The sequence below is a fragment of the Balaenoptera acutorostrata genome, chromosome 6 (assembly GCF_949987535.1).
Source record: "Balaenoptera acutorostrata chromosome 6, mBalAcu1.1, whole genome shotgun sequence".
Taxonomy (NCBI): domain Eukaryota; kingdom Metazoa; phylum Chordata; class Mammalia; order Artiodactyla; family Balaenopteridae; genus Balaenoptera; species Balaenoptera acutorostrata.
In genome coordinates this window covers 18,538,686-18,565,185 of record NC_080069.1, presented here as the reverse complement: position 1 = coordinate 18,565,185, position 26,500 = coordinate 18,538,686, and the positions used below count along the sequence as shown (strand labels likewise).

Below are 26,500 nucleotides of genomic sequence, written 5' to 3'. Positions count from 1 at the left end.
GGGAAATTCGTAGCACTAATACATTAGAAATGAGGAAAAGTCTCAAATCAGTAATTGAAGTTCTCACCTCAAGAACCTAGAAAGAGCAAACTAAACTGCAAATGAGCAGAAGGCAGGAAATAATACCAGAAATCAGTAGAAATGAAAACAAAAATACAACGTAGAAAAATCTATGAAACAAGGAGCTGATTCTTTTAAAAGATCAATAAAATTGACAAATCTCTAGCAAAAATGACAAAAAAGAGAGCAGACAGAAATTACCAGTTAGGAAGGAAACAGGGATCTGCAGATATTAGAAGGATAGTAAGGGAATATCACAAACAATGCTACACATACAAATTTGACGATTTAGAAGAAATGGACCAACTCCTTGAAAAACACAAACTACTTCAACTCACTCAATATTTGAATAGCCTTACAAGTACTAAGGAAATTAAATTCATAGTAAAAATACTTCCAAAAAAAAAAAATCTCGAGGTCCAGCTGTTTTTACTGGAGAACTCTACCAAACATTTAAAGAATTAACAACAGTTTTATACAGTTTCTCCAGAAAATAAAAGAGGGAACACTTTCAAATTGACTTTATGAAGTATTACCCTGATGCCAAGACCAAAGCCTAAAAACAGTAAGTATGGTAGCATCAGGGAAATATAGACTAAAACTACAATGAGATATCTGTACACACCTATGAGAATGGCTAAAAAAAAAAAAAAAAAAAAAAAAAAGCGACAACACCAAATGCTCCTGAGGATGTTGGAGAAACTAGATCACTTATACACTGTTCATGGAAATGTAAAATAATACAGCCACTCTGGAAAAGTTTGGCAATTTCTTAAAAAACTTAATGCACAATACTTTATGACCAGCAACTGCATTCCTTGGCATATACCTCAAAGAAATGAAAACTTATGTTCACAGAAAAAGCTATACATGAATATTTACAGCACCTTTATTTGTAATAGCCCCAAACTAGAAACAACTCTGATATCCTTAATAGGTGAATGGTTCAACAAACTGTGGTGTAACCATACCATGGAATATGACTCAGCAATCAAAAGGCACAAACTCTTGATTCACATAACAACCCTGGAGAATCTCCAAATAATTAATGCTGAATGAGAAAAGCCAATCCTCAAATGTTTTACCTACTGTATGACTCACATTTGTACAATCTTTTTTTTTTTTTTTTAAATCTATTTATTTATTTTTGGCTGTGTTGGGTCTTTGTTGCTGCGCACGGGCTTTCTCTAGTTGGCGGCGAGCGGGGGCTACTCTTCGTTGCGGTGCGCAGGCTTCTCATTGCAGTGGCTTCTCTTGTTGCAGAGCACAGGCTCTAGGCATGCGGGCTTCAGTAGTTGTGGCTCGCGGGCTCTAGAGCGCAGGCTCAGTAGTTGTGGCGCACGGGCTTAGTTGCTCCGTGGCATGTGGGATCTTCCCGGACCAGGGCTCGAACCCGTGTCCCCTGCATTGGCAGGCGGATTCACAACCACTGCGCCAACAGGGAAGTCCCTGTACAACAATCTTGAAATCATGAAATTACAGAAATGGAGAACAGATTAGTGGTTGCCAGGGGCTAAAGAGTGGGTAGGGTAGAAGGGATATGGGTGTGGCAACAAGAGGGATTATCTTGACTTTATCAATGTCAACATCCCACTTTTCAAACTGTATTTTGCAAGAGGTGACCATTGGGGAAGACTGGGTAAAGGGCACATAAAATCTCTGTATTATTTCTTACAAGTGTATGTGAATCCACAATTATCTCAATATAAAACATTTCATTAGAAAAGGGTACACAAAGTAATATAAAGACAGAGTGACAAGGAAAGACTTAGGTATATAAACAACCATTGTTCTGAGACCTACTGGCAAAGCATTATCACTGTTTACTACAAAAGAAAGAAAATAAAACATCGAACATATTGTCTATGCCTAATGAATTTATCAAAAACAATTTGTCAAATAATTTACTAAACACCATTTTTACCTCTAGTGTTCCTACTTTCAAATGAATTTCAGGTGGAATATTTAAAATTATGTATAAGGGAATAATTAAGTTGTCTAATGACTCATTAGAAACTGAAGTTCTAAGACACCAGGCATAAGATTTGAAAGTGAGTTTAGACTAGGTTTCCTAGCAGTGAAAACCAAAAGGACACTATAGTATTTATTATCTGACAAAGGAAGCATACAAGTTCAACTGTAACTGTAAACTTCTTCTGGACTTTAAACTCAAAAAGGAATTTATGGTGGGGGCTTGTATAAAGCGATATTGGCTGACACTGTATTGTAGTTGTCTGCAACTATGCTTTATTAAAAACCTAGAATCACTGTTTAAATCACTGGCTCTCAAATTTGTGATGAGTCTTTATTATTACTGATTTTTTAAACTATGTGCAAGAAATTAATAGAAACATTCATTTTCATGGTCACATTGGGAAACAATTCTACTCAGGCCCAGGCCATGTGCTGGAGTGCTCCCAGGTAACTGTCACAGGGCTGTGGGGAAGAATGGGACACAAGCGTGCTGAAAACCCCCAGGAAGAGCCAGCCCTGCAGCGTGTGCTTGAGCTTGTTGCACTACAGGTGCTCCGACAGTGAGTGAGAAGCAGCAGGATGGTACAGGGACTGAGGTGAGCCGGGCTCTGAAGTCCAGTCACTTGGACCCCTCTTTTGCGCTCCAGCCTCCATTCATTCTCTTACTGAAGGTATTTACTGAGCACCACTAAATGGCACATGCTATCCTAGGCAACGGGCTGGTATGAACCGTTGAAAGTGGTGTAAAAGAGTACAGTGAGCGTGAGGCAAGCTGAGCCAAGAGCAGACGGTGCGGGCGCCCATGAGCACACACGCACACACCTGCATATGTAAGTTAAGGGAGGCTTGAGAAACAGTGATTCTGACAGGCACGTAAATGCCTGCGTGGTCATGGATTCACAAGGATACCAAACTCCTCTGGCTGTAAAATTTTCTCCACATGCAGCAAGGGGTCTTGACCTGGTCTGAGAGCTTGGGGAAGGCTTTCCTGCAGAGGTGGTACATGTGCAGGATGAGCAGGAATTAAGTAGGAGATGAGAGGAGGAACAACGTTCTAGGCGTAGGGACTTAGGGTCTTAGCACGTGCAAAGGCCTTGAGGGGAAACTAGCATATAAGGCTGGTAAGGCTACACAGCATGACCACCTAAGGGGAAATGGTAGAAAATGGGCCTAAAACAGTAGTCTAGAATGTACAAGATCATAATAAGAACTTGGATATTTATTTTAGGAACAATGGAAGCTCTTAAATGGAGTGTCTGGCTATGGTGTCAAAAAGGAAAAGAGGAAACAAAAGTCACTCTGAGACCTAAATGAAGAGAGTCATTTAATAGTCCACTCAAAAGATAACAGAGGCTCGGGCTAGTGGCAGGTGCTCCTGACGGGTATAACCAGCTGCCTGGGCTATGCCAGCCCTCACTCTACTCCTCTCTGCTCTTCCCCATCCACAGTAAAAGCAACACCATACATCTAGTGCACATGTATGCAAGTGTGTAATTTGTTCCTGGAAAGTTAAGGAAGTCTGCAACTCATGACTTCTATATTCTTAACAAGCCATGAAGCAAGATCAGCAGAGACCAAGAGTTGCAGCGAGGGTACTGAGAAGTGGAGTGACTTTATCAGGTAGTATGAGTGGCTATGTGGGCTACGACCATGGACTCACAAGGACACCACACTGTCACAGAGCTGCACAGGGAAAACAGAGGGCTGGTCCGCTCCTACATAAGTTTGGTCTTCTCAACATCAATAAATAAAATCATAATGGCAGATAACAAAGTACCGACACCTTAAGGCATCCTTCCAGTGGAGGTCTCACTAGTTCTGCAGAACTACTTGGCTGGGTGACTATATATTTCTTTAAAAATGAAAAAAAAAAATCAATATTATTTTAGGCAGATGACCTCTAACAAAGGAATTCTCTAGGAGGGCCAATATTATTTCCAAAGGAATTCTGATAAGAAATGTCAGTAAAGATTACTTACACAAACACAATGTCCCCTCTCTTAGAGTAAGCAGGAATAGCACTGGCTATGGTGGCAAATCCATATGAGTATATAATGGCTTCTTCTGTCTTCATAAATTTTGCCAGGCGGTCTTCCAAATCCAAGTGCACATCTAGTTCAAGAGCAAAAAGTTAAATGGTTAAACTGTCTCATAATTCTTTTTCTTTGACTAAAGAATAAATAAAATAACATAAGCAGTTTAGCTATTAATACTGTCACCTTGTGGTCAAAATGTAATTGTTCTTAAGTTACAAGTCATACAATATCTACTAAGATAATTCTGGGCCAAAACTGTTTCTATACTCTGTGAGCTGAATCAGCTACTCATTTGTCTATAAATATGTGACTGGGACAGCTCTGACTCTAGGTTTTGCTTTTATATCACTCTAGCAATAAGAATTCAAGGTCCAGTGACCTTGCCTGCTTTAACTTCCCTCAACCAACAATGCCAAGACTTTACCAATGTACGACATTAACTTATTAATGCCGTTTTGCATTTTAGGAGAAGTGACCAAACCAGGCATTAAGACAACTGTCAACCAGCTTTTAAAAGGAAAAGAAAGAAAAAAGAAAAGTAGTTAAGTTAAAAAGAACCCCACATACTCTGCATCAAGAGACAGGAACTTTTTCAGTTGTGGTGGTCACTCCTCTAACAGTTTGTGTCAGCACTTAGTTGTGGCACCTGCCATCACTCTGCAGTACTGAGTTTCTAAATTTCTTTTGCAGTGTACTGGTGAATTCAAACGTATAGTACAAAGAGAAATATGGTCCTTTTATGGAAGCAGCTTAAGAAGAATGTTGATGTAATTATAGGGATAAACTGTAATTATTAAACTGGTATTTTTTTTTTCTCTCTTACATCATCGTTCCATATAGCCTTTCACCTTCCCAGGCTAAGCCATGAGGCTTCACACCCTGGGATGGAGGGACCAGCGATGTCTAAAATAAATAGTGTACCAGCTGGCTGTGAACTGGAAAACTTCCAAGTGTCTTAAAATGAGGCAGAGAAAATTTTTTAAAACTTTCTTTAGCTCTTTTAACTACAGCAGGACCCAAGTCTGGAGAACGAGATCAGAGTTTTACCACATGCTCTGCGCAAAGAGAACTCAGAAGTTGATACAGGAAGGATGCAGCCAGGCCCCTCCAGCCTTGGAGCTTCATGGGAGAAACGAGGAACTCTGAGGAGTAAAGGCAGACTTTCAGAGCCGTGGCATGTCCACTGAGGGGAACTCAGAAGTGTAGGCAGTGGCAGGGGGACCCAGACGTTCCCCAGTGAGGGGCGGTGGAGAGGGCTGATGGCCCGGCAGAGCCCTCCGGCTCAGATGTCGAGGACCTGTGGCTGGGAGCCTCGCTCCAGGAGACCCCTTCAGCATCAGCCTTCCCTCCAAGTATGCCCCTCCCTACCAGAGACATTCCTGGTGAGAAGGGGGAGAGGGAAAAGACCTGCAGGACTGAGATATACAAAAGAAACAACTTAACCCAGCTGGATACAAGGCTGGACACTGAGTGGACTAAATATTTCCAACAGAGACCTGGTTAGCTGTTAAGTGTGAGATTTCCACCAACTTCCAGGGAGGAACAAGTGAGTAAGGTCAGCTCAGCAACAGGAATAAACAACTTTTTAGAACATTTGAATAAAGTGTCTAAAATCTGTAAACCCACTCATTGATTTATCAGAGGCAAGTTAATCTTACTGTGATGCTTTTTAACTAGTAAAAGACAAAATTAAGAATTATAAAAGATACAACTTCACAAAGGACTAAATTCTAATAAGTAGTTAAATGAGGGCTGTCCAACAATCTCATTCAATTGTTAATCAAACATTTAGTAAGTATCACATAAAAATACTCTGATAAGCACTGGATCAAAGAGAAATATAGGGTTTCTGCCACTTGACAAAGTGAGACAGCTAAGAGAAGCATCTGGCAGCTGTCAATGGAGAACTCGGAGCCCAGAGGGCAGATACAAGGCTAAGCTGTGCCTTCACTCCCCTGGTCTGAAGCACTTGGGTCCCTTCTACACTCAGAACTACAACACATTCACAGTGACTTCCGACTAAAGGCGCAGAGGTCCCTCGATTGTGAACCAAAGGCTGCTGGGGTGGGCGCCAGCTACTGAGTGAGAGATGAGACGACACAGAGGGTCCGAACGACACCTCAGTTTGATGGCAAGAGAGGTATAGTGAGGAATTAGAAAATTTAGCAGCAATATCCAAATAATAAAATAAACTGAAGACCACTTCATTTGTAGACTTCTTAAAGGATGATATAGAATTGTGAAAATGAACTATTTATCCCATTCCAATTTATCCCATCAAGTAATGATAAACAACTAGCCATGCTTCTTCCCATTTATAAGTTAAAATGTATACCAACATAGTTTATTACATAAAAAACACATGAAATACCATTTGATTTCCATTACCAATCAGGTAGTCATTTTTATAGAAGTGACACTTTCATTAGAGCAACACTAAATAAATATGAGATTTCACAGTAACGTGTAGAAGAATGCATCCCGGTTGATCAAAATGGCACCAAAAGAGTGCTTAGCTCTTCAAGCATCAAATCTGTGACATCAACACCACCAAGTCTGAAGACTTGATCCTGCTCCTGACTGCCCGCCCTTCCACGAGATATGCTGCCAGGGAAGTGTTGCAGGCAAAGTCTGGCAAGAACGAGGAAAGCAGCAAAGCACCAGAGAACCAGCTACGTCCATGCAGCTGAGCACGGGCGTGTCTCAGGCATGTCTTCCTTTCCTCTTTGTTAGTGCTCTCTGAGCACCCTGCCCACAGATAGGTCCCCACCACTCTGCTGCCTCTCACTTCTGATGAGATAGGAGGGCAGGTCCCCCATAGGAGGCCTCCTTCAAATTACAATGCTGCCTCTGAACTGGGAATTATCTATCCCAAATCTCAACAATTTAGCTAGCAGATGGACAACCCAAGCCACAGTGAATTGCTCTCATTCAGTATCTCCATTTTAAAAAGAAAAAACATGCTATGGATACAGACAAACTGTTTTTGCCAACTACAAAAAAGGATTTTAAATCATTCTGTAGTTCTAAATGACTCTCTTCATTGATTAGCAATAAAACAGTAAAACAATCTTGGCTTTGTTTTAGGGCTTTAGAGTTAGCTACCCAGTTGATAAAAATTATGTTAGTATTCTCATTATACATACTCATAGCCATTTTTATGTCATTACCATAAAGTGGTAAGAAGAATCCCTCTACAGTAAATCAATGACTTACTGGTTCTTGCCTAGTCCCAAAAGTTTAAAAAAGATGGGCCTTTCCTCCTCCTATCTAAAGACACTGGGTTTTAGCTGATGTCAGCCTTGCAAAGCAGGTTTTGTGACAGGTAAACACGGACAGTTGCATAACTTCTTTTGATGTCTGATAGCTACTCTGCAAGGAAGAAACTCTTAACCCAAGGGCGGGGGAGGCAGCAAACAGAAAAACTACCAGGGCATGTTCTTTAACTTTGGATGCCTATCTTCTGTGTGTATGATCCATTTCAACAATTAGTGCCACAGATTTGCATGCGTCATTCTCTCACTCACTGTTAGGAACCAATATGGTAAGCAAGAGGCCACGGAGGAAGGTGACCAGAAAGCCTCTGTGTCTTCTCAGCACTTGCTGCCCTTTCTGGCACCTGCTCCCTCACCAGAATGTAACAGATGGGAGGCAAGGCCAGGGCAGGATGCCCCACACCAAACACAAGGCCTGGCCATGGCAGTCATCACAGGGGGTTCAGATCTGGGCTCCCTCATTGCCAGGTGTGAACCATGGACAGGCCCAAAACTGCTCTGTGCCTCTCAGGTCCTTCCCCTGTCAAATGGTTAACAGTTCTACCTGCCTCAAAGGATTGTTAGGAGAACCGCAAGAGAATGCTTATAAAACACTCAGAACAATGTCTGGCATCGAAAAAGCAACATGCTGGTGTTTGTTCAATTAACTCAATATTTGTAGAATAAAAAAAAGTAATCTTTTAGAAGGAAAAAAGGTACGCTATCTGCTGATTAAGTTATCCAAATCCTGGATATTTAAGGACTATCTTATATTAAAGCCACTTGTTCAAGTTCCTATTTATCAGAATAAAAGGAGGTGTTATGGCCTTCTTGATTGTTTTTCAGAGGAAAGACTATGAAATACCCAACTTTAGAACAGTTTAAAAACAACCAACTATATTTTCTCTTAAAATCTCCATATTTTTGTGTTACATACTTTTTTTAAATCCCTTGAGACTTGGACAATTTTCTTAAAAGTACAAATATCACCTATGTACTCATTAGAACATTAAAAACAGTGCTGAATGTTTTCCAGAATGTTTTCACATACGGTATCTTATGTGATTCTTACCAAAATGTTCTAAGTTGTGCAACTAAGATCATTCCCTGCCTACACTGCGAAAACTACAATTCCATGACTGGTAGGAAGAAGTGGCAGATCTAGGAATTTTATGACCAAATGCCCTTCCTACTAAAACATGCAGTCATGGTCCTACAACAGAGAGAAAATATTTTTTAAAATAAACAAATGAACAATTGTTTACTATTGGCTCTAGAACACAATTACATGCCACTATCTCTCACCATGAAACTATGCCACTAATTGTCTTTTGATTTAGTGTAAGACCAAAGAGTCAAGAAGGCATCATGTATGCAAAGCAGATCCTAAGCACAGGGATAGACCACATGTAAATGAGATCTGAATGCATTACAAACAAAACAATCAGAGAGGTTCAACAAGAGAAACTATCAAAGTGCACAGGGGCCCCATTAGCCTTAGAGGAAAGGAAGGCTCCACAACCTGATAAAATCACTTGACTGATTCTAAACTACACATTAAAACAATAAGATGAGAAGGTGGAAAACTTCGGATCCACACAGTCCTCACAAGACTATTTTAAGAACCTGCCGGGCCTTCAGGAGGCAGGAGAACATTTAGCCTAAGAAACTAGAAGAATTTTAATTCAACTGTCAATTTTCTTTTTCTGTGTTAATCATCTAGCATCATCTAATATGTTACTATGAAATAATAAACAGAAAATGTTTTAATAAGGAAATTTACTTTTCCAATAAGTGATTTTCATTCACTATCTGAAAAGTTGAGAAAAGAGCTAAAAGAGGGAGCATTTTCATCACTGAAAACAGATGCCTGAGTGATATTAGTACTTCCAGGAAAAGAAAAAGCCAAAATCAAAAGCAACCTTTTGGTGGGCCTGGGAAAGAGACTCTAGCCTCACATGTAAGCTACTAAAATGAGAGGAAAGGGAAGTTCACTTCTGCTTTAATGCTCAGTACAAAGGGCAAATGTACCCTAAATATTCAGAATACTTTAATTATAGAGGGTATTTTATTTTTTTTATTTTTAAAATAAATTTATTTATTTATTTTTGGCTGCGTTGGGTCTTCGTTGCTGTGCGCAGGCTTTCTCTAGTTGTGGCGAGTGGGGGCTACTCTTTGTTGCAGAGCACAGGCTCTAGGCACGCGGGCTTCAGTAGTTGTGGTGCACGGGCTTCAGTAGTCATGGCACACAGGCTTAGTTGCTCCGTGGCATGTGGGATCTTCCTGGACCAGGGCTCGAACCTGTGTCCCCTGCATTGGCAGGCAGATTCTTAACCACTGCGCCACCAGGGAAGTCCCAAGGGTATTTTAGAGATTTAAAATATAGCCTTAGCTGACCTCAAGTAGCTTCTTGAACTTATCTAACACTGAAATTTCAAGGTAATTTAACATAACTACAGTAATTTAAGTGATTAGTTCCAGAATAAGGAAAAACATAGAAAATAACCCTGTTGGAAAACCAAGTAAAAATACATACGATATACACATAAAGAAAGGAAAAAAGATGATAAGCAAGCATGGGCAACTGCTGAAAAGGAACAAAACAAGTTTACAGGAAGGACAATGTACTCAAAAAACAATACACATTACTCCAAGCTGTAGGTTTGGTGTCTTATTACAAAACCATCACACTGCCAATTAACCTTCAACCTTTGTCCAGATACCACAGTCTGTTTGAACCTTCAACTACATTAGGATAAGGATGACACAGTGACCAATAAGTAGTTCAGAGTAGCTAATACACAATTATGTGTTCATTATATTGACTCTGGTGGCCTATTCAGACACTTGAAAGATGAAATCCAATTTAAATTTAAAACACACTTGAACAGCACACCACATGTATGTGGTATGCTACCATTTTTGTAAAACGGGGGGGAAAATGTATGGAAGTGGTTTGCACACACTGAAAAAAGCCTGGAAGAATAACAAGAAACTACTGATAGCAGCTGGCTTTTTTGGGGGTGGAATGGCAGTGGGGAGAAGACTTCACTATCTCTTTAAATCTTTGAGGTTTATATCATGGATTGAATTATTCAATCAAGAAAATTAATTTAGGATGGATCAAGAGGGTTTTATGAAAAGTGAAATAAGTTGGACAGAGAAAGACAAATAGCATATGATCTCACTAATATGTGGAATCTAAAAAACAAAACAAACAAACAAAATAAAACAAAATGAAAACAGACTCATAGATACACAGAACAAAGGGGTGGTTGCCAGAGGGAAAGGGGATCAGGGGTGGGGAAAATTAGGTGTAGGGGATTAAGAGGTACAAAGCTCCAGTTATAAAATAAATAAGCAATGGTGATGTAACATACAGCATAAGGAATATGGCCAAAAATATTGTAATAACTTTGGGGACAGACAGTTACTAGACTTACCATGGTGATCATTTCATAATGTATGCATGTCAAATCACTATATAGTATACCTGAAACTAACATAATATTGTATGTCAACTATATTTAACTTAAAAAATTTTTAAATCATTAATTTAACGACCCCCCCAAGTTTAGAGGCACACAGCATCCTATTACACATATTTCAGGTGATCCAAATGAAAAATTGACTGGGCAATTAAAACAACATATTTCCATAGCTCTGGGAAAACTGGTCTTGAAGATTTGAAACTTTTTTTCCACTAAATTTAGCAATAAATCTCTTATCCGTCTTCTCAGATTTAACTCCCGAGCAAGAGCCAAGGCCACACATGCAAATAAAATCTACTAGAAAGAGAGGCTTTCAAGAAAAAATTTCTTTACCCCACAAGCAGATCATGGAAAGAAAGCCTTGTTGATCAGATTACAACAAACAACCCTGTAAAAAAAAATGCCTTTTCTAGTTTTCTAATTCTTATGAAGGAAATAATACCCTACCAATAAAAAGCAGGCAAACAAATCATGTTTGCACTAGGCTAGAGGAAAGAGGGAGCCTCTGATCTGAGCTCTTTTAAGTCTTTGAGCTTGCCATTAATATTGCAAATCAGAATACTTATTTTCTAGTTTTAGGGCTGAAATTAATTAGCTATGTGACCATGAGGAAGTCACTTAACCTCTCTGAGCTTTCTATTCTTCTGACTAGCTGGGATGCTGGAATACAAGATTTTAAAGATCCTTTCCAGCTATAGGATTCTTGGACACCAACTCCCATCATCTGTTTCCAATAAAAATAATTTAACCACTAAATTAGCTAAGGGATAAAGAAAGGTGCTCCCTTAAATAAAAACAATCTTAACTGTTAAAGTGAAAACAACAAAGACCCAGAAATGAAAATAAGTAGAGAAGACAAAAGAGACTTCCCTGGCCCCATTGTCCCTACCCTCTGACATTTTGTAAACCAGAATGTTATTTCCAGTAATACACTCATTTGGAAAATTATTTAACAACATTTTGAAATTTTCAGAATCAAAGAACAATATACGTTTAATAAAAAACCACCATAAAATTCCAGGGTCTTCTTTGATGACTCTGATTTAGGGAGTTCATAGTGTTTGAAATCACACTCTCATCCTAATATGTAGTTAGCCCATCTCCAGGTCATTCACACACAAGGAAATCAATGATCCTTTGTCTTCATTCCAGAAAGAAAAGGGCTACACAGTGTATGACCTGCCCCATCCCCCAAATCCGTTCTCACTTTCCTCCCGGCACGTGGTGGCTGCCCAGCTAGAGCAACTTTCCAGCCCCTCTGCTGGGAGACGTGACCTGGGTTATGTTCTCACCAACAGAATGTGGGCAGAATGATGAGCAACCCCACCCGCCCACCTGAACAGGTACCCATGCCCTGCACGCCTGCTCCCCCATACTCATCACCTGGCTTCGGCCACACAGACAAAGATGGTGCCCTCAGGCCTAGAGCAACGAGACAGGGAGAATCTGGGCTCCTGCACGACTACCAAGAGCAGAGCCACTCACAGCCGGACGCCTCCCCTTACAACTGTCATGCCCGGCAGAAACAGTTTCCTCACACCACTGTCTCCTGGGGCAAATGCAGCAAGAGCTCGGGCTCCGCCCTACTGAGACAGTGTGCCTTAGGTACCTATGGCTCTTCTCCACAGGGACAGTCAGCCCCAGACCAGTGCAGCTCCTACCAATGATCTCAAACACAAAATCTAGAAAGTTCGCCAGCTTATTACCACAACTCATTAAGGGTACCTTTTCCAAGGAGTTCTGAAATCAAACTGAATCTTAATTCTTGAAAGCAGGAGTCTGAAAAATATGACAGAAAACATACCAAATGTGCCGTAAAATCCTCTAGGTCCACAAGTCCCCACACCACACTTCTTCAGAGATGCCAAAGCTGCCGCCTTTGTGAAAGTAAAAAAAAAAATTAGACTGTAATAATATATCTTCAACAGTTTAAAAATGACATTTCCTATTCTTTAACCCACACAGCTCCCCAGTACCCTGGCTTTTCCTTTCTTAGTACTAAGACCATTCTAACAGGATATAAAGAAAAGAGGGGTGGGAAGACTTAGGTATACGACTTAAAACATGGAAAAGTTATATTAGCTTGATCATTAAAACCTGGTTAACTCAATGCATTCGCACTTTCTGGCATTTGTGGGCATAGGTCTTTCCTCAAAAAATGTTTACTGGCCCACAATCCCAACAGGAGATGAAGCAATTTCCTAGATACGTCTCCAACTATTACCTGGGTCTGGTTCATATAGTTCTCTGGTTGTCACCCAACACTAAGCCACATTAGGACACCCTTGCCTCCCTTTGTTGAAAACTAGGTTACAGCTCTGTCACTAAAGAGTCAAGAGTAAGTACTTACACAGCCCTTTCTGATATTCTGCATTTGTCTCTTATTTTATGTCCAGATGCTTATGTCAGTCATGTTATCTGTCCAGTTCAGCATATGTGCTACTTACCTTGAGCCTAGGGTTATCCAACAGTCCAAGAAAATTGAATGAGGCAAAGTTTATACATTCTTTTCCATTCACCACAATGTTATGGCTTGGAGGGCTGGGGAAAGAGACAAGAGTGGTATACTTCAGCAGTCATTCTTGTTACAGGACACACATTATCAGCTGTCCAGAAGAGGGAAGGCGACAGGACACCCAAGTGTTGCCATTCTACTCTGTTTGCACTCTAGCCTCCTCTCTCTCTTTTTATTCTTAAGAAGTAGAATTAGACAGTAGCATATTAAAAGTCAGACACTCGGTCATCAGCTCTACTCTTAATAGGTCGCCCCGCACTACTCAGATAAAGAAGTGAGCTAGAAGTCCACGGCGACTAGATTACTGGCACACCGCTGCTTTAGCTCTAAAACTCACTTAAGAAAGAAGCTGCTAAATAAAGTACCTGGAATGAGACACACAGGGAGGAAACATAAAAAGATCAAGATCAAAGGTATGAAGAGGCAGAGCAAGCAACAATCTTACAGTTAAGTGGTTTAAAAATACATGTTACTAGGACGTCCCCGGTGGTCCAGTGGGTAAGACTCTGCGTTCGCGATGCAGGGGGCCTGGGTTTGATCCCTGGTGGGGAACTAGATCACGCATGCACGCTGCAACTAAGAAGTCTGCATGCGGCAACTAAGAAGTCCGCATGCAGCAACTAAGACCCGGCGTAGCCAAAATAAATAAATAAATAAAAATAAATAAATATTAAAAAAAAATTTACATGTTACCTACAGGAAGCCACCAAAATAAGTAAGCACTGTTCCCAATTTCTAAAGTTAATGCTGGAATACCATTTAAAAGGAATCCCCCTCATCCAAAAAGGGGGGAAAACAGAGTGGCCAGTTGCATAGGAGAAGCATGGATTGAGTTCAGCTGAGACAAGAGATGGGCTCTTGAGGAGACAACCTATTATGTCCTCTGCTGACAAATACTCTAGCTTTAAGTCATGCTTCAAAAACACTGGCCAAACTATGGGACATGAGCTATTAAAGGGTTGTGAGATCAATTCACTTAGTCACAGCCAGCCTATTTCACCTAAAGTAAACCATAAGAATAGAACGGAATGGAAATGCACCAACAGGGCCAGGGAAAGGACGGTGGCACGGAACTGTTCTACACATGCATTGCTCTGTGCACTGGGCTGCTCTGTGAAATGCACTGTGGTCAGAAAAGACGGGGGAACACCACTCTCACTGGTATGTTTTAACAGAACTGGTTTTCTATGAGAAAAATAACGAAAGATGCTGGGAAACCAGGGAAGGAAAAGAATGACTACTTGAAGTAAATTCACAAAAGCAGATGAACTCACACAAGACTCGGTGAAAAGAACATGGTTGTGGAGTCAGGCAGATCCCATCAGTATTATGGCTACTGACCACTTCAGAAACTCAGGGATGTTACCTGGCCTGCATAAGCCTCAATTACTTCATCTCTCAACTTGTCATTATAAGAGGTGTTCATTACATATTTTCTTCTTTTTTCCTATTGCTTCAAGAGCTTCTTCTCTTTCAAATAATCCACTGTTATTTAGTTTCCCACTTCCCAGGACTTCTTTAGTTTTGTAAGTCCTCCCTGATGTGGAGGTGTTGGCACCCACAAAAAGATGAAAAAACAAAATATCCACATAGACAAGTCTGTACTAACAGTTGCTGCTGTGAAAGTTGAAGCCATTCTACAAAAACTGTGACACACAGAGAAATCAAACTATCAGGAATAAGTACACCCAGAGCCCCTGACCAGAGTCGATAAGCTGCCAGCATGACGTAGGGATGCAGACACCTTGTTTCTGCCTAGCACATGGGGCAGGAAAGGAGAACAGTTTCCATGAGAAGTGGAAGGCTAACACCTGTGCCCCATGCAGGCTTGCAGCAGCAAGCCAGACAGGGCACTTAACACAGGAATACTGGAGCTGAAGACACTTCAAAGTTCCTCACAGAAGCAAATAAAACCAATACAGAAAGACATCTCCACAACAAGGCTTCAGAAGAGTCAAAGGAGGGAAAATAAAACCCTTCCCAGCCAAAACCCACAACCACACTATTAGTGAGAGTCAGTAATTACATAAGTGAACTTAGAAATAAGACAATGGTGCTTTACCAGAAAGAAACAAATACTACAGACCCCCATTAACAACAGGTTTGGCACTTGAGGGAGAACAGACAACCGGACGAATGAAAGAATCCAGAACTCAAGAAAATTGTGCATACAGGAACACCTCAGAGATACTGCGGGGTCGGTTCCAGACCACCGCAATGAAGCAAGTATAGCAATCAAGAGAACCACATGAATTTTTTGGTTTCCCAGTGCATGTAAAAGTTATGTTTACTCCATACTGTAGTCTATTAAGTGTACAGCAGCATTATGTCTAAAAAACAATGTACACACCTTAATTAAAAAATAATTTATTGGGACTTCCCTGGTGGTGTAGTGGTTAAGAATGTACCTGCCAATGCAGAGGACACAGGTTTGATCCCTGGTCAGGGAAGATCCCACATGCCACAGAACAACTAAGCCCGTGCTCCACAACTACTGAGCCTGCGCTCTAGAGCCTTCGAGCCACAACTACTGAGCCCACGCACTGCAACTACTGAAGCTGCACGCTCTAGGGCCCGTGTGCTGCAACTACTGAGCCCACATGCTGCAACTACTGAAGCCTGTGCGCCTAGAGCTCTCAACAAGAGAAGCCACCACAGCAAGAAGCCTGTGCACCACAACAAAGAGTAGTCCCTGCTTGCCACGACTAGAGAAAGCCCGCGTGCACCAACGAAGGCCCAACGCAGCCAAAAATAAATAAATAAATAATAATTTATTGCATTGGGAGTGGCCAAGATGGCAGACTAGGAAGACCCTGAGCTCACCTCCTCCCATGGGCACACCAAAATTACAACTATTTACAGAGCAGCTATCAATGAGAATGACCTGAAGACTAGCAGACAAGATCTTCCACAACAAAAGATATAAAGAAGGAATCACAATGAGATGGGCAGGCGAGGTGCAGACATGGTATAGTCAAGACCAATACCCGCAGGTAGGTGATCCACAAATGGGAGAATAATTACAATTGCAGAAGCCCTTCCCAAGGAGTGAGGGGTCTGAGCCCGACAAGAGGTTCCCCAGCCTGGATGTCCTGCACCAGGAAGATGAACCCCCAGAACATTTGCGTTTTTTTAAAAATTTTATTATTTATTTACTTATTTTATTTATTTTTGGCTGCACCGGGTCTTAGTTGAGGCATGTGGGATCTTCATTGAGGCATGCGGGATTTTTCGTTGTGGCACGTGGGCTTCTCTCTAGTTGTGGTGTGCAGGTTTTCTCTTCTCTAGTTGTGGCGTGCAGGCTCTGGGGTGTGTGGGCTCTGTAGTTGTGGCGCAGGGGTTCCAGAGCGCATGGGCTCTGTAGTTGGCAGCACATGGGCTCTCTAGTTGAGGCACGTGGGCTCGGTGTAGTTGTGGTGCGTGGGCTTAGTTGCAACACTGCATGTGGGATCTTAGTTCCCTGACCAGAGATTGAACCCGGGTCCCCTGCACTGTAAGGTGGATTCGTACTGGGCCACCAGGGAAGTCCCAAACATTTGGTTTTGAAGGTCAGTGGAGCTTTCTCTAGGGAGAGCCAGAGTGCTGTGGGAAACAGAGACTGCACACAAAATCTCAAACACTCCAGGACCCAGGGCAGAAGAAGTAATACGAAAGGAGCTACTATGAACTACTTCATGAACTACTTCTATGAACTACTTCATGCCAATGCATTTGAAAACAAAAGAAGAAATGAACAATTACTAAATGGCAGTAACCAAAACTTACTCAAAAAGGAAATATGAACAGCTTTAAAAACTCACTGAAGACATTAAATTCATGATTAAAAATCTATGCTCAACAGAACAAACACAAATAGTGTTGCCACGAAAACTATAAGACTAATATACCTCTGATACCAAAGCTGGGCCAGCACAGTAAGGGAAAAGAAAAAGACTAAACTCATTTTTCAATACTGATGCTAAAAATACCAAATATTCGCAAAAAAAAAAAAATTAATAAAAATTAACCAAATAGTCATGCTTAAATAGGGTTTATCACTGAGTTGTAAGAGTTCTTTTTATATATTTAATATTTTGGATACTAGCCCCTTAGCAAATATATGACTTGAAAATATTTTCTTCCATTTTGTGGGGTTTTGTATCATTTCTCTAGTAGTGGACTTTGAAGCACAAATGTTTTTAATTTTAATGAAGTCCAGTTTGTCTATTTTTTCTTTTGCTGCTTGTGCTTTTGTGTGGTATCTAAAAATCTCTGGCCAATCCAAGATTATGAAGATTTACTCTTTTGTTTTCTTTCTTCTAAACTAAGAACTTATAGTTTTTGCTCTTAAATTTAAGCCCATGATTAATTTTGAGCTAATTTTTACACATGGTGTGAGGTCAGGGTCCATCATCATTCTTTTACATGTGTATATCCCGTTGTCCCATCACAATCTGTTGAAAAGAGTATTCTTTCCCTACTGAATTGTCTCAGCATTCTGTTGAAAATCAATGGACCATAATTTAAGGTTGTCCACACATTTTTAAGAATAAGACACTGAAATGCTAATTGCAAGCACTGTGTAAATGGGCTTGGCTTCTTTGTAAATGGTGGGCTTCACTCTATGATAATGAGACACAGACTTGTTTATTCATCTGTGGAGACCCCAAACTCAAAATTTTCTGTTTTTATTCTCTTGACTTTGAGTTTCACCAGAGAGGAATCCTCCAGTGAGGTGTATATGAGGATATAAATCTGGTTGCCAACGTTCTGAAAGCTGAGTTGGAGGAAACGGGATTAGCATCCCATTATTCACTATATACTTGCTTTCTGTTCTAGAATGGCACCCGCCTCCTCACACATTCTTAGGACTTTCAATTGATACTTAGCCTTTCCGGAGAGTAAATCTCCCATCTTTCTGCAAGTCTACAGAGCTGAGATCTGGGGTGAGGATGAGTGGCATGGTTGCTTGCAATTTTTCTCATAAAAATTTATGTATATGCTTAATTAATGTAAAAAAAATCGATCAGTACAATTTAATATAGCAATGGATTAGCGGAGAAAAGTCACAACCATCTCAATAGATAAAAAAAAAAATTTAATAAAATTTAACACTGACTTTAAAACTAACAAAAAGTTCCCTTAGCAAACTAGGAAGAGAAAGGAAGGCCTATAACACCATACAGGTTATCCCTTAAAAGCCATCCGGAACAGGATACAGAGGCCCTTGTTACCACTCCTATTCAACACTGCATGGTAGGTATCCTAGCAAATGCAATAACACAGAAACAAGAAGAAAATGATGCCTCATGACAGAAGTGAAAACTCTCTGGAACCCAGAGACGAAGCTATTAAAAGATATGCAATGTTAATTTCCTGGTTGTGATACTGTACTATAGTTAAGCAAGATGTTACCATTGGGGGAAACTGATGAAGGGTATATGAAATCTCTCTGTATTATTTCTTACAACTGCATGTGAATCTACTATTATTTCCAAATAAAAAGTAGGGAAAAAAAAGTTAAGCAAAATCTTTATGAAGAACGTTATGTAACTTCTCTCAGAGACATAAAAGACCTAAGTATACAAGTGACACACAAGGTACGTGGTGAAGAGATTCAGTATTAGCAATATACCAATTCTCTCCAAATTAATCCATAAATTCAATGCATTACTAGTCACAAACCCAAACCCATTTTCTGGTCAAATCTGAGCAGCTAAACCTAAACTCATAGTGAAGAGTCAAGGATAGTCTAGACAATTGTGAAGAACAAGGAGGTGAAGGACTCACTCTAGTCAAGGCCTATTATTAAGCTGTGGTATAAGCGAGGTTTTGGCACAGGGAGAGATAAATATACCAAAAGAATAGAAATAAAGCCAGAAACAGATCCTTTATAAGGGAACTTGACATATCAAAGAAGGGAAATTTCCAATCAGTAGGTAAAAAATGGACTATTCAACTAATAATGTTGGGACAACTAACTGTCATACGGAAAACAGGCAAATTAGACCTTTGTGGTAGGAAGGATTTTATAACCATAACATTAATGATTGGTAAGTCTGATTTCAGGACAAGTAAAACTTTCACGAGACCAAAGAAATTCACGAAAGTGAAGAATACAAGCCTCTCTCAGATCAGACCAGAAGTAGAAGGACATACTCAGGAGAATATCCTACAACATATTTTTAAATAGAATACTAAACACTTTCATGGCAACAGGCATGCTGTGGCAAAAGTATAAATATAAGCAAAGGAAAAACATCTACCAACTTCAAGATGGTGGTTATCTTGCCTGGGAGGCAAGAGTAAGTGATAGATGGGAAGGGATTTCTTTAGTGATACACTTGACCCCTGAACAACATGGGTTTGAACTGTGCAGGTCCACTTATACACAGATTTTTTCAACAGTAGATACTACTGTACTACATGATCCACAGTTGGTTGAATCCATGGATGTAGAACCACATATCTGGAGGAACTGCGTATCTGGAGGGCTGACTCTAATTTATATGCAGGTTTTTGACTGCCCAGAGGGTCAGGGCCCCTAACCCCCATACTGTTCAAGGGTCAACTGCATTTCTAATGTTTTCTTTTAAAAAATAGATTTAAAGTAAAGAGAGCAAAATGTTAATACCTATTACTTCTGGGTGGTAGATACATATGTGCCTGATATTTTCTGTATACTTAAATTTAAGAAATAAAAATAAAAATAAATAAAACATTGGAAGCCAGGAGGTAGGTAGCATAAGTGAGCTGAAGTTTCATAATTCATATTGTGAAAGTCAACAGGCACTGCCTATCATTAATCAATCAAGAAACAGTAGTGTAAGCATACTGCTAATATCTAGTTATGAAGCTAACCTTCAACAGATCTAAAATCAGAAACAATCCAGGTGGGAAAAAGTAGGAATGCTGTTTTTCATTTTAACTGTCTTCCCATTTGAAATATTACATGTGTGTATTACTTTAAAAAAAAAAAAATATATATATATATATATATTTTTAAAAAGGGACAAACTCAGAAACCCAAATTGGAGACTATTAAAAAGCAGTTTCTGGGCTTCCCTGGTGGCGCAGTGGTTGAGAATCTGCCTGCTAATGCAGGGGACACGGGTTCGAGCCCTGGTCTGGGAAGATCCCACATGCCACGGAGCAACTGGGCCCGTGAGCCACAATTGCTGAGCCTGCGCGTCTGGAGCCTGTGCCCCGCAACGGGAGGGGCCGCGATAGAGAAAGGCCCGCGCACCGCGATGAAGAGCGGTCCCCGCACCGCGATGAAGAGTGGCCCCCGCTTGCCGCAACTGGAGAAAGCCCTCGCACGAACCGAAGACCCAATACAGACAAAAATAATAAACAAATAAATAAATAAATAAAGAAATAAAGAAAATCCTAAAAAAAAAAAAAAAAAAAAAAAAAAGCAGTTTCTGATCTCCAGAAATTTCTAAAAATCTTATTTCAGTTAAAAAAGGAATACTATATAAACCACTGTATACTTTGTTGAGTTTACCTACAGGAAACCAAATATAAGCCCTTGACTAGCAAAAACAATTTACCCTGAAACGATGTTGTAGTTGAGAGCAGGATGGTCTTTTGAGACAGGAGGAACAAGAGGTTCTGGTTGCCACTCTTCAATCAATTCTTCCTTTTCCTACAGGAGAAAAGCAGTTAAAATACAGTGCAGTGCTAATTACTGGACAGCAACTCTAGCGGTATCTAAGCTGTTCGTTGTAATGGAACCATCATAATGAACACACTGCTAGACACACACGTCCAGCTGCTGTGCCTGGAAATGACACAGAATCACTACTGAGTTTTGTGCACTTAACCCCTCACCTCTTTCCTTATCTCAGGCTAAAGGCTCTTTTTCCATGAAGCTTTGTGGCTGACTGGAAATTTCTTAAAAACTGTATTTCTATGTTCAGGATTCTTCACTGTGGGAAGTAGGAAGTATAACTGCTACTGATGATAAAACAAAAAGTCTGTAACACAAAGGTGAGAGGCATGACTGCAGGTAAGGGAGCTCAGCCTCTACTGCAAGATATGACAGACAGCCATGCCTTAAGTTCTTACAGGCATGACTGTCACAGGAAGGGATCAACTAGACTACAAAGCACTGTTTCTACAAGCCATTGGCAAGGATTCAGAAGTAACTGAAATATACCAAAAGACTCTCTTATAATTATTGTAATAGGATTTAGTTGTTTGGAAATTTCTCATAAAAAACCACTTTATTCTTTTTACCTGTTATTTCATGCATTCCAAGTATTTTGACTATTTTGAGTTTCTTATCCTTCCTTGAACTAGAAAACAATGTAATTTTGAAAATGTAGTCTGGATGTACAGGATGAGATGAGGCACCTGATGAACATGACAGCCACAGCAATTCTTGCCTTACATAGGCCCACTCTCAATACTTCTATTTTCACACTCCTGTTAAATGCTTCTGTGCACTTTTCTCCTAATAGGCAATTCTAGGGCATGGCTAGGAGCATATTCACCTGATGCTCAGGCACTCAAAAATGCTGGCTGAATAAATCAGCCAATAAATTCCTCATCTATTTCTGCCAATGACTGCACAGAACAGCAGCCTGAACAAGCCTGAAGTATGTATCATACTGTCCACTTGCTACCACAGAGACAGATTTGAGAATCAACTCAAGATTGCCTGGTATTCAAGAGTCTCTGCAGGGGACTTCCTTGGCGGTGCCGTGGTTAAGAATCCGCTTGCCAATGCAGGGGATATGGGTTCAAGCCCTGGTCTGGGAAGATTCCACATGCTGCAGAGCAACTAAGCCCGTGCACCACAACTACTGAGGCTGTACCCTATAGCGCGTGAGCCACAGCTACTGAGCCTGCCTGCCACAACTACTGAAGCCCGCACACCTAGAGCCCGTGCTCCGCAACAACGGAAGCCACCATAATGAGAAGCCTGCGCACCTCAACGAAGAGTAGCCCCCGCTCGCTGCAACTAGAGCAAGCCCACGCGCAGCAACGAAGACCCAACGCAGCCAAAAATAAAATAAATTAATTAATTAATAATAAAAAAAGAGACTCTGCAGACCTATAAAACTGAGAAGGGCATTTCTTCTTTGCTGCCATAAGTTAAGCTTTAGAAACACTCATATCGTTTTTTTTTCTTCCACAGCTTTTAGGGTAAGATGTCAGTGATTACTGAATCTTGCTCTAGGTAAGTTCTGCTTTTAGAGGGTTATCCTAAAATTATGTTTCAGTATCCTTCTTTTAAAATGCATATTTGTGTGGACTGACTTGTTTAAACTTAAACTAAGAATATTAGGAATGATCAACCCCTTAAAAAGCTGGGCTAGAAATCTATTCCATGGCCTCACGGTCATTCACGTGGAGTTCCTGAATACCAAGGGAAAAGAGCAGCGACAGGACTTCTGGCCCGGAGAGCCCGATCCTGCTGCGACACCATCAGAGGTGTGTTCTATGGCACACTCGCCTCACACGGTATTCATAAAACACAGGCGGGGCTGCGGATCTACGGTCAAGTTTAGGGCAGTTCTCCAAACAGCAGTTCAGATAGCCACCGTCATATTAAAGGTTACAAGAAATCATGCAATGAGACACCTCTTTAGTCTTCTTTACCCAGGTTTCCAAAACTTATTTGCCCTAAGAACCATTTGCTGCATATCCCTTGTCCCCTAGGGGGGATACTGCCTGACCATCTCATGACAAATATGAACGATCAGGACAGCAGGGGCAGCCAGTGAAACCAGGGAAACAACTGCCACATTGCTGTAATTCCATTCCACTTGCACTTCCTTCTGTGAATGCTCCAGAAGAGAGCAGTGCTCCATCATTGTGCCGCACTCAATGCTGCCTTGTGAACCAAAGTTTCAGGCATTTTTGTGGGAAAAGATCTCTCACCGTCTCTGTATCCCTAAGTAGTATTCTGGCACACTGCTACAGAGGCCGGATAAGGAAACAATCCAAGCTACAGAAACCACACTGCAGTCAAAACTGCTCTTCCTCTCACACCTGGGGCACAGTTACTAAGTGTTCCTACCTGCGTGAGAAGGTAGGGGATTCCACAAACCCCTTGGTCCCTCATACTAACAGACTCGAAGTGGGCAGGACTGCAAGTCCTCTCGACACTTCTGCTTCCTAAGGTTTGCCTAGCTTGGGCTGGAGCTGGGTCCCTTACCATACAGAACACATCAAAATTTGATTTGGGGTGGGAAGGTGGAGAGCAGTGGGATGGGGAGGATTCTTTCTAACTCTGAATTTCCTTTATAAAGACCACAGGGAAAACTTTCATTGAGGCTTCAGAAATAGTGGTGCTTTTCCCGAGCAACTCATGTAATCTTTCTTGTATACGGACATTTGAAATGCAGCACGCATCCATGCTTCCCGTCCAGCATCTAGTACGTTCCCAGGCTGCTGTTTACTCCTAGCAAAGTATAAAGGCCTGTAACATGGTACTCCTTTGTGTATTCACTTTATCCCTGGCTTCCCCATATTTTGCTTACCCTGATTTCCTTACATTCCAGAAAATATTTTAACATTTATAGTTGAGCCACCACAGGTCCTTTTTCGAAAGATGTAGCAACTATAATCATACACCAAATAATAAAATAGAGATTTAACTTCTTACCTTGACTGTAAGATCAGATCGTTCTTGTAACTTGTAAGTTTTAGAGAAAAGAAGTCTGATTATCCAGAGTATTAAAATTCCTTCCAAAATAAGATGATAAGCAGGAGCCTAGGAGTCAGTCAAAAACAGAAGCAAAACAAGAAGTGAAATAAACATTTCCAAAACCTGCACATAAAATTTAATTCACTTGCATATACTGTTCCCATGACCTTTAACCTATTTATTACTTCTTAAAATTTACTTTCAAAGCTCACTTCACTTCTACTCATTCCTTTTCCCATTTCTAACAGAAGGCAATTTCTCCTACATGAAAAATCTCTAAAACTGCAGTGTTAGGAATAAAAACATCTTTAGGAATAAAATTAATTACTTCTTTTTTATGAAATGGTATTATTTTTTTTTTAATTTTATTTATTTATGGCTGTATTGGGTCCTCGTCTCTGTGCGAGGGCTCTCTCCAGCCGCGGCAAGTGGGGGCCACTCTTCATCGCGGTGCGCGGGCCTCTCACCATCGCGGCCTCTCCCGTTGCGGAGCACAGGCTCCAGACGCGCAGGCTCAGCAATTGTGGCTCATGGGCCTAGTCGCTCCGCGGCATGTAGGATCCTCCCAGACCAGGGCCCGAACCCGCGTCCCCCGCATTGGCAGGCGGACTCCCAACCACTGTGCCACCAGGGAAGCCACAAAATTAATTTTTAAAATTAAATCTGACCCAGAATTCCAACAGTCAAACAATATCAACTATCAGATCCTTCAGGTAATTTATATTTTTACTGGTGGGAAATGACTGTAACAAACATTTCACAGCTTCACAAGCCTTCTACAACCCCCACATACCATGGATAAATTGAGAATTATTTGGACACCAGTTTCCATAATTCTCAAAGACTTTTGCACAACTTATTATACTTCCAGTATCCCCAATAGGCCTCTTTAAATTCTCCTTGGAACGTGGCAGAGAAAAAAAGACTTTATAAGTGCTTAAAGAAATAGCAGGTCTCTTTTCTCCCACAGTTCTCCAAAATTATGTAGTGTGCTCCATGTCAACATCCACAAAGGTACCTTAATGAAATTATCCACATCAGGTCTTCTTTTCAACTGAACATTTCCAGGATAAAAGCCAGGCTGACTTCTATGTCTTACACAACTAGATACAGTAAGTGCATATAAAAGATTCCAGATATCAACTAAACCTCCATAAGTCAGTTATCGGGTGCTACATTCCAATAGGTTGTCACTGAAAAGTCATTTAAAAGAGGTATTTATGCAAGAGGGAAGAGATATGGGGATATATGTACATGTACAGCTGATTCACTTTGTTATAAACCAGAAACTAACACACCATTGTAAAGCAATTATACTCCAATAAAGATGTTAAAAAAAAGAGGTATTTAGAAACGTAAATACAAATTATTTTCAAATATTAGACAAAAAAAAGCAATGATGATTCACAATAGTTAAAAAAGTTCAGAAGCGGGGACCAGGGAAACTGCTGACTATTTCATAAATAAACTTTCAGGTCATTGGACAAATAACTTTAAAACTACATACATGTTACATACGTATGGGTACACAGCAAGACTCCTCAAATTCTGCATACACCGTGCACAGAAATTAGAAGCAAAACCAGAAATCTAAGACTATTTTTAAAATTTGCTGATCCCTCCTGACTATAATTCATTTAAGAATGAGGACTCTACTAAAAAAATCCTTTTGGTTTTATCAATAATTGGATTATAGTTGACAAACATAAGTCCAAGTCACTAAACATTCCACTCCACAAAGAAATCCTAAGAAAAGTTGAAATGTCTACTGAATTAATAAAAATCACAAATGTGGCTTCTTTTCTTCCCTAGGAAATGTTACATCAAGGAGACCTTCTCTCAAGTCTCACTCACGGTCAATACCAGGGTATGAGAAGTTACATAGTCAAAGGGCAGTCTTCAAAAAGGCAGCAACAACATATAGTAGAAATTATTAATTTCTAAAAAAGAAATCTTAGATTTTAGTGGTTCTTCTTAGTCACTATAATCTACCTAAGGCTGGACATCACCTAAGCTCTATTTGCTCTCCTGTTTTTTTTCAAAAAGTCCTGATGGGTTTTGCAATAATACATCTTGCATCATCACCCTTACCAGTAAACGCTATATTAAGTTTTAAGAAAATTATCAAAAGGAAACAGATTCACTTTAAGTGAACGTAAGCTCTGTAAGCACAGGGACTTCTACCTGTTCCCTCATTGCACTATTCCTAGCATCTAGATCTCTGCTGTCCAATACTGTAGTCACTAGCATCATTCAACTATTTAAATACACATCTAAATTAAATTAAATGAAAAATTCAGCCCCTCAGTTGCACTAGCCACGTTTCAAGTGCTTAACAGCCACATGTGGTTAGTGGGCTACTGTACTGAACAGCTCAGAGAACACGCAGAAAGTTCCATTGCACAGTGCATGGAAACTCACTAAATGTCAAATGAATGAACATTCTGGCCTTTCAAAAAAGCTCCTAACTGGTCTTTCTTTAAATTTTTACTAAAATAATTTTATCTTTACAAGACAGAAAATGGGACGTA

General features: G+C 40.4%; 1 protein-coding gene across 22 annotated transcripts in view; it reads right to left on the bottom strand.

Moving 5' to 3' along the window:
• LOC103013143 (serine palmitoyltransferase 1-like) overlaps nucleotides 1-26,500 on the bottom strand; it is a 62,034-nt gene that overhangs the window by 34,922 nt on the left and 612 nt on the right. For 14 of the 22 annotated variants that reach the window (XR_009008720.1, XR_009008721.1, XR_009008722.1 and 11 more), the window contains exons 2-6: nucleotides 23,928-24,035; nucleotides 20,863-20,957; nucleotides 13,263-13,356; nucleotides 12,620-12,692; nucleotides 4,014-4,146 (exon numbers count right to left, since the gene is read on the bottom strand). Coding sequence is in view for 17 of the 22 variants with exons in the window: in XM_057549022.1 (XP_057405005.1) it covers nucleotides 4,014-4,146; nucleotides 12,620-12,692; nucleotides 13,263-13,356; nucleotides 20,863-20,957; nucleotides 23,928-24,035 (503 nt within the window). In the remaining 5 variants the exon portion in view is untranslated. Of the gene's footprint in view, nucleotides 1-736; nucleotides 1,522-3,501; nucleotides 3,887-4,013; nucleotides 4,147-5,117; nucleotides 5,274-12,619; nucleotides 12,693-13,262; nucleotides 13,357-20,862; nucleotides 20,958-23,927; nucleotides 24,036-26,500 lie in introns of those variants that run through there. The other 8 variants (XM_057549033.1, XM_057549034.1, XM_057549037.1 and 5 more) reach the window with 8 other exon arrangements.